Consider the following 8,919-nt stretch of genomic DNA (forward strand, 5'->3'; position numbering starts at 1 on the left):
CCTGTTTCCGATGTTTGTGCCCAGAAGAAACTGAAACTGAACAAACTGTTTAGTGGCTGCTGTTGCTGTAGCTTCACATTTGCCATATAATTACGAGAGTGGCATCGATCTTCTCATGTAACACTCGGCAAGAAAGCAAATAACTGCATTTCCCAAAATGATAAGAGGATTTTTGCATTTTATTGATGTTCATTTTCAGGTTACATCAGGCTAGATATTACAGCAGAATACAAAACTAGCAAACTGAAATAATCTCTTAAAAGAATTCTGATTGAAGATGATGAAGATTGAGTTTAATGCAGTATCACTTATATTATTCTGGCTCCTTGTGAGTCTTGTCGGTAAAATACAGTAGTTAGTTGTGAGGGGTTGCCTGAGTTTAAACCAGTGGTTCTCAACCAGTGAGTCACGGAGCTGTTGTAATGTTGAAGCGTGGATGTGTGGACATAATGGAAAAGTTACACCCAGTTTTTACATTTGTGAAAGGTGCCAGCACCCACACACATTTTATTGCAGGAACACTGGTATTTTGAATTATGAACATCTAATAAGCCTATATATGTTTTGATATTATTGGAAAATTATAATTTTGTATATTTTTTAAAGAGAGGATTTAAACAAAAATCTATAAATGAATGCAGAAGTCACTGATGCCTAAGTGAAGATATGATGTCCCATAATCTCTGGCTTATTCTTGACTGGACTTTGTTCTCCTTGGTTTCATTGTGACCACAAGGAATCCTGCAAATTACATGTCACCAGATCCCTTTTGTGAAAAATATCAACTTCACATATCAATGTGTCCTGCAGCAGACCGTGACTGCTAGATCTGAATTTGGTCACGATGCAAAACCAGCTGAGAACCACTGGCTTAAAAACTCCTTTGAGAATAGCAGGCAAAGTGGAATTGCAGATAGAGTACACAGACAAAGCAGCTAAAACCATGCGCAGAGTCTATGGTGAGATAAATGTAATCAAACAATGTTGAACTGGCAGACAGAGGCCTTCTCCTCACGGCAGTTCTCGTCAGACCACTTCCCACGGGAGGCCGCGGACAGGACGACACAGTTCTGGGACTGGCCGCCGTCTGGCTGAGGGGACCGGGAATTGGATGTGTCCCAGTTTTTGTATCCGATCCTGACGCCGGTCTGGTCCATCCAGGTGCCCTCGGTCACCATGTCGTTGACGCCCAGCCAGATCTGCTCATCCGGGCCCAGTCTCTGGCGGATGTAATCTCTGAGCTGGTCGTTCTCATCGCTGGACGTGGGCGTACCGAGGACACCGCCCAGGGCGTTACAGTCTTCGCTGGCAGTGTGATAGCGCTTCTTCACAGGCTCAGCTAAGAAACACTTGCCGTGGGTCTTTATGCCTTTCAAACAGACTGATGGGGGGGGGGGGGATAAAAGGGAGAAGATGTTTAGACAGTGTCATCTTTCTTCTTTTTTTTTCCTCAAGAGATGAAACAGCTATCCTGTTATCTCTGAGGACTGCCCTTTGATAATATGAATAACAGTAACCCTGCGGTATTTTGAGACAGGATATAAGCACAAGATCCTCAGTGATAATGAGCAACATGATGAAAAAAGGTGCTTTTCATCAGTGCTGAGGATGTTCGGATTGGCAGGAACAACTGGATATCATTTTGTGTTCTGAACAAGAGATCAGCCAAAGGTTTGCCATGTGCTTCCCACATTAAAACCTGCAGTTTCAAAGACTGCACATGTATCCCATCTGTCTTTATTTTTAAGAGAGGCGTAACACAGACTATTGGCTGAAACTTGAATACATCTTTGGTGCCCTGACTCGTGTAGCTCATGTCACGATATCAATGAATTCTCTTTAAATGTTCGAGTTTTAATCTCTGCAGCCGGAAGTGAGACTAAGAGGTGTTTTTTGTCTGCACTGATGGCTGCTTACCCCCCTCCACGCGTGATCAGAAACTAAGTTGAGCTGCTGATGTGCACGTCTAAGGCTAGAGGGTTTGTCAGTGGGTTTCCAAAGTTGCCGTTTGATTCACATCTGACATCACACATACTATATCATTTCCTCTTAGTATATAAAGGTAAAGTACAAGTGCATTTCCACCAACAGGAACTTTAGTTTCCTAAGAACTGATGAGCAGGAACTTTCCCAAGGGTAAAACTTCCTCCAGTGTATTGTCTAAGGCCAAAGCCAAATGAATATTAAAAAAAAAAAAAAGAGAGACTGATGTTGTATCAAAAGCTCAACTTTCACCTTTCATGTCACATCAAAGATTATCAAATGATTATCAAATGATCAAAGTGATGACGACATATAAAGCGAAAATGGCCAACAAAGCCTGGGCTTTCTCATCGTTCCATCAGTAGTAAAACATCTTGAGCTGCTCTGTCCCGATTATTGCCACAACTTACAAGCAAAACAACGGGTTTGCAGTTGCAATCTTTTAAAAACGCCGGGTGTATAACAGTGTTGCTTGACCAATCAGTGACGTTCAGTGCTCCAAGCCTCACCCAGAAAGTTCCTGAACCATCAGAAAGTATGACCCCTTGAAGAAGGGACTTGTTTTGGTTGGTTAAACCGTCTCCCCAGAGCTTCATTTACACCCTGGTCCCTCTGGTGGAAACGAATGCAGGGGAATTAAGTTTCTCAAAAGGTTCCTGTTCCCTGGGAAACGTTCCTGCAGCGGAAACACACCTTATGTTGCTATTTTTGTAAACTAACTGCTACAACAGTCTGCTATGAAAGTTCATGTATAGTACACAATGTACAGAATTAGCATATAGTATTGATTTGGGACACAGGTAATAACTGCCTGGTGATTTGGACCATGCACCGTGTGAGCACTTCATGAACTAAAATAAAGCTCCTCAGACACGGGGCCCCTCTGCAAGACAGGGTCTCAAGATGAGGTCTTAATGCAGGATCCACCTTGGTTGACATTGTGCCTTAGTATTGCATATTCCTATTAAAAGACTTTTAAATCACACATATTAAACACAATTGATTAAAATGCAGCTCTTCACTTTGCCTGATTAGTAATCCAGCCTTACTTCGGACCACTTGGTCAACCATCAAGTTAACACCACTGCTCCTGGTTGTGGGGTACATTCAGATAATAGTGTCCTACTTAACAGGAATTATTTTTGTAATTTAAACCAGATCTTCATAGCTCAGTTTTACCTGTCTGCAGGGCTTGTTGTTCCTTCAGGAGGTTCAGCTCCTGGACAATGTCGTTGATCTGTTTCTGCAGCCCCTCCATGGCAGCATCCTTTGTCGTATCTGGAGTCCGGCAGCACCAGGGACACAAGAACATTCAAATCAGGTCATATGAAATTTTGTGGGAATCCGTGCATCAAAGATCAACTAACTAATGTTTGAATAAAGACTTATTTCAGGGTTTTTAGCACATGATTATGAGGAAAACAAAGAAAATAAGGAAAATAAAATTTCATAGCAGTATCTCAAAGAACAATCACATTGTCCGGATGTTGTCTATCTACCTTTTTTCACGAGCTTCTTCCTCGATGGAGTCTGCTGAAGTGAGCAGTTCACCAGCAGTAGTACTCCCAGCAACACACACACTCTGAACTTCATGGTTAGACCTGTTGAATGAGGCTGCTCCAACGTGGAAGCTTGATATTTATCGCTCTCTCTCGCTCGCTCTCTCTCTCTCTCTCTCACACCCTCCCTCTCATCGCTCAGAACAGGGAAAAATACTGAGGTCCAAAACTGCCATTTGCAGGAATAACAATCCAACCTCAAAAGCATTTAAGGATGGTGTGTGTGTGTGTGTTTTTTTTTCTCTCATCTGGCTCCAGACGCTTCACATGGAGGAGCAGTGCTAACTAGAGCCAAGTCTGGAGAGCAGGTGGAGACTGGCAGACAAAGCGAGACAGTGTGAAAAAGTTATGACATAACCCTGTGCGGCTTCCATCAGAGTGTATGAAAAAGTAATAAACAAACACTGATTCATCTGTTGCATAAAAGTCTAAATAACTTGGTTACAGTTTATTTCTTGGCTCTAAAGACTGGTTAAGACCTAAGATGGAATAAGACTTTTTTTTCCTAATAGCTAGCCAAAAGGTGCTTTGGAAGCTCCTAGATATGGTCTCATTTGGAAAAATGTTCATATTTCCTGGAGTTTTTGGCAGCGGTGAAGAGTTGAAATCAAAAATCTAATAAACATTACCTGTGAAGTCTCTTATCTTTTTTTTTTTTTATAAATAATTCTCTGCAGTCATTTTTTATTTTTTTTTTTAATTCCAAACTCTCTGGCCATAAGTAGTGAGTTTGTTTTGGCCCTTTCTGCTCTCAGCCTGTGCGCACAGTCTGAGGGAAGGAGAGTGGTAACGATCCAGTCACATCTGGTCTTTCTGTAAGACTTCCACTGTACACAATCCTCGTACTGACACGTGGCAAAGACAGAAGGACGCAAAGAGGCTGTTGTGAAACTACAGCACTGACTTCACATCTGATAACTTTTGTTTCTTTACCAAAAGAATAATGAACTCAAGCTTAACGAGTGTGGAACAGAAACGAAACACCAGGATACTGGAACGTTTTTTTTTATTTTTAATATGTAAAATATGTTGCTCAGTGACACAATTTCATGGACACACTTAATATTTTTATGAACACAGTCCCTTCTGTAATTTCCTCAGCACATTCGGTTATCTTAAAATATTCACTGGTTTCAGCTGTATTAGCTGTTTTTTAGTCTTCTCTGACATTAACTGCATGTGTTTAGTTTTCAACTATTCGTCAGCTTTCTGGATTTTATAAGCTAAATGATTCAATCAATCTGCAGATAAACTGATAAAGTAGTTGCAGCCCTAAATCAGACATTTGATTGATGGGATCCTAATATCTTCTACACAGGATGATGTATTCTGATTCAAATGCCAATCGACCCCCAATAAAGACAAATAAAACAGGCTGCTATCTCCATCAGGTTTCATACAGGTGTTTCGGTGTCAATTAAAACATTAACACCATTACAACAGCATATATAAACATCAGAAAATTCAAAGACGAGCAGACTGTACAAATTAAAAGTTTTATTAGAAAATTACATGTACATACACGCTGTAGATACAGTGGTTGATCTTAACCAAGGAAACCAACTTTCTGTTTCTTCTTTCCCAAACTCTCCTCCTGCTGCAGCAGCTTCATGAGCGGAGCATGAAGTGCTTTCCCGACCCGTTTACCGGCCTGGAGACAAGAAGATGCTTTAGTGCAGTTCTTACGGTACAGCCTTATTCATATGTAATCGCATTCAAATACAGTATTTAGATTTTTTAAAAAGTCAGAACCTTTATTGTCAATTTAAATCTAACTTACCTTCTGTATTTTCCATACATTTTGTAATGTAATAACATAAATGTTTTACATGTTCTTAATGTCCTAAGAATCATCAATGCAAACATGTTGAAACTTTACAGGGAGAGTGTTTTTATTAGTCTTCTGACATTGAAAAGAAGCTTGTTTGTGTTTTTGCTGAGAGTTAGTTGAGAAGACTAACACCACTGCCATGTCTGCACAGTAGATATAGAGCCACATTATACACAATGTTAGAGGAGAAAGAAATAGTACATTCAAAGCAAACATATGGTATTCCTGGGTCTTTTAAACCTCTGTGCACTATAAAAATGCAGCAGCAGATTCACCCAGCTGACATAATAACCTGGTTATTGGCTCAAGGTCGACTCTCACTGCTTTTTGTGCCGCAGTTAAATAAAAATGGAATAAAACCACGTCATGCTAATGCATCAGCGGTGGTGAGAGGAGAACAGATGGTGGAGAAGGAGGGCCGGAGACTCACCTCTGTCATTTCAAAGATGCTCTCTGGATCCAGGCTGCCTCCGCCCACCTTCCTCGTGCAGGTGACCGTGCCCTTGTGTGTGACAGAGATAATCAGGCTCGCCACAGAGCAGGCCTTCTCCTGCAGAGTCGCGTCCACCACGTGTCTGTGGCCCACCTGCGGAAAAAACAGTGTATACGTTTCAGTTTGTGCGACAACGGGCTTCAGAAATTCTTTCCTTCTGAGTATCAGCAGGTGATCTTACCTTGCACAAGGTGACTATACAGGGGACATTTTCTACATTGAGTCTCATACAGTCATACGGATCATCTGACAGCTCGATTTCCTTTCCTCCTTCGTCATCTGCTGATATATGCACTCTGGGAATTCTGTCGGTGAGGGAATCAGAGGACTGTCTATAAGCTTATTCAGTCTGTATGGACAAGTAGCTCATTAAACTGAAAGATATGACAGCTGTAAGAGATTACAGGATTAAAAATCCGATCATAAAAGCCCCCAAAAAATACCAGAATGACACTTAACTTACTTTGTGTTGAAGAGAGCTGCCTTGACAGCTATTGAGATGGCATCATACAAGTTTCCATCGCACTGCAGGAGCTGGGGAAACACAGCAATGTGAGATTTGACCTTAGTGAAGACAATGGAACTCAGTACTAAGATGAAATAAGCTGCTCCAATGTCAAATGTGCTGCTTTGATTCATTCCCCAACTGGAACAAGGGAGAAACACTTTATCAAACAATGATTCACATGCAAAGATGAGTTTTCATATTGTATCATACAAGTACAAATAGATTAGAAGTACAAACACTAAATCTTGCTACGCATGTGGTGTCTTCGTTTTGTCAATATGAGCAAAAATCTAAAACAAACTAGCTTGAAACAAACTAATCCATGCATGGATTATTACATTGTCCGACCACCCACCAACACATCCACATAGAGCACCCAGCAGTGTTCTCCAGCACTGATGCAGAGACCCTTCAGGTCCACACTGTGTTTGTTGTTGAAGACTTTGTAGAGAGTGTTACTCAGCTCCGTCCCCAGCTCCTCGCCTCCTCTGCCCTCAAATTCAGGGGTTGCGTTGGCTGAACTAGTGATGAAAGGAGAAAATAAGACAATAAATATGTGTGGTAACAGAATATCTATCAGTCTGAGAGGGGTCAGGCTTATTCTCTCTTGAGTTAGCGGGAAAGAGGTAAGGCAGAGTAAGTAGGAAAAGCAGTGAGACTGACTGACCCTGCTACACCTTACCACATGCATGTATGTGATATTTATTGTAATATAATAATATCTTTTATTTTGGTAAGTTCACAGATCACTGGAATCTGCTGGAGACACATGTCACAGGGAACAGACAATACAACACCACCTCCTAGTGGCAGGGAATCCAATAAAACATTCCCAAAACCCTTTTCACCTAGTATAAAATTAAGATGAAAAATTATTTGACTTTTTACAATGAGAATCTTCATTTTTGTTCCTGTTGGTTACATTAACATTTTTGTCTGACACACTTTTACCTTTGATTTCAATTCAAATAGTAATAGGGTTGAAATTGATTTGTTAAAAAGGTAGATGTTTTTAAATAATACCACTGTACAAATTTCTTTGATGGTTGATTATTGTGATAATGGTATATTCTGTTTTAAATCTATTCTGATGAGAGTCCCCACATCCCCCTGCCTCTATCATGAATATGACAGTATATACCTTAAGACAACATATATCTCTGTGCGTATTCAGTCATTGTAGTCAATGCTTCATATCTGTAAGTAGGACTGATTTGTTGCAATACTCAATATTTATATGATTTTTGATTTTTTTGCACCAATGTAATGAATTACCTGTATTTGGCCGGTATTATACCTTTCTAAATTAGCCAAAAACAAATATTCCCTCTATGCGTTTTGTCCATAAACAGTTTTACAACTTATTGTCCATGCTTTGTATGCACCAAACTTACCAGTCAACAAAAAACTCCAAATAACCTTCATTTGGCACCATGGGCCTTGGTTTTCCTATTTCAGCCTTAATCCCAACTAGAACTACTGTGTGGCCCTGACAGAGACAAAACAGAAAATAATTATAGACAGTTAATCAGTCAGTGAAAATGCAAACAATAAAGAAGGCAGCCGAAATTTGATAAGCTCGAGTCTAAATAATAAGCAGTAGTATGTGCAGATGGAAAGATTTAGAGCGACTTCTGCTGCAGATAGTGTAAGTTTATCGGTACCAGTGAGACTTTGGCTGATCCGTCTGTGTTGGACACCACATCAGTCTCTACCTCCATGTGTCTGTAGTCCTCACAGCCTCTTCCGTCCACTCTCAAATCATCCTGATGACAACAATCAACATCAACAACACAGGCTCAGCTAGCAAAATGCTAACTCAGCTAGCCTTCCAGCGTCGTGGAGCAGAAATCAGTGCCGTGGCATTTATCGAAATCATTTGAATGACAGAGGTCAAAGGAAGCTGAAGTATGACTGTTAAAAACTTACCCGTATACCGTGTAAAATGTACACTTTTTCAGCCTCGCTGACTTTAACTGTTGCCATAATGATGTGAAAACACTGGTGGCATGTGTGTGCGTCCCTCTTCTCCTACGTCATCCAAAGACGACGGAAAAAAACGTCATCACATGATGATGTTTTGCTCATCTGGATGTCCCGGAAGATGGAAAACCCCGCCCCGCCGGTGCATCAAGTCTCAAAAACAGACTGAAATCTAAAAGTACAAATATTTCACGAATTCATCAGGGATACAGAATAAAACAACTTAAAATCACTGTTTTGAATTTTTTTTGTGTGCATTCAAAGCATACTTTTATGCACCAGAATTGCCACCTCTGTCACTTCACAGTCACAAAAATGAATGAATGAATGAATGAATGAATGAATGAATCCTTATCTTGTAATTATGAATTCTGTGTCATAATAACAAGAAAAGATGCTCTATGACTTAAATACCACCATAATACATGAAAGCAAGGCCTGATTACCAAATGGCCATCATGGACGACTGTCCAGGGACCACAAGAGCCACAGGTTTACTCTACTCTTCTGTCTACATAATGTAATTAATCACAAACGTATATGAGATTTGCACCATTGGAGT

The 8,919-nt window shown here is 40.5% G+C and overlaps 2 protein-coding genes across 2 annotated transcripts; both read right to left on the reverse strand.

Moving 5' to 3' along the window:
* Window positions 1-161: 161 nt before the first annotated feature.
* LOC130183940 (tetranectin-like) lies at window positions 162-3,668 on the reverse strand. The gene is made up of 3 exons (XM_056399665.1): window positions 3,483-3,668; window positions 3,163-3,261; window positions 162-1,381 (listed from the first exon to the last, which is right to left on the reverse strand). Exons 1-3 carry the CDS (start codon window positions 3,574-3,576, stop codon window positions 975-977), a joined length of 600 nt encoding a protein of 199 aa, XP_056255640.1. The 5' UTR covers window positions 3,577-3,668; the 3' UTR covers window positions 162-974.
* A 1,356-nt stretch (window positions 3,669-5,024) lies between these two features.
* On the reverse strand, window positions 5,025-8,458 carry exosc7 (exosome component 7). Its single transcript, XM_056399663.1, has 8 exons — window positions 8,304-8,458; window positions 8,039-8,140; window positions 7,769-7,863; window positions 6,730-6,895; window positions 6,330-6,400; window positions 6,048-6,171; window positions 5,804-5,959; window positions 5,025-5,193 (listed from the first exon to the last, which is right to left on the reverse strand). Exons 1-8 carry the CDS (start codon window positions 8,358-8,360, stop codon window positions 5,089-5,091), a joined length of 876 nt encoding a protein of 291 aa, XP_056255638.1. The 5' UTR covers window positions 8,361-8,458; the 3' UTR covers window positions 5,025-5,088.
* Window positions 8,459-8,919: the final 461 nt, after the last annotated feature.

This window comes from Seriola aureovittata, chromosome 16 (genome assembly GCF_021018895.1).
Source record: "Seriola aureovittata isolate HTS-2021-v1 ecotype China chromosome 16, ASM2101889v1, whole genome shotgun sequence".
NCBI classification, from domain to species: Eukaryota; Metazoa; Chordata; class Actinopteri; order Carangiformes; family Carangidae; genus Seriola; species Seriola aureovittata.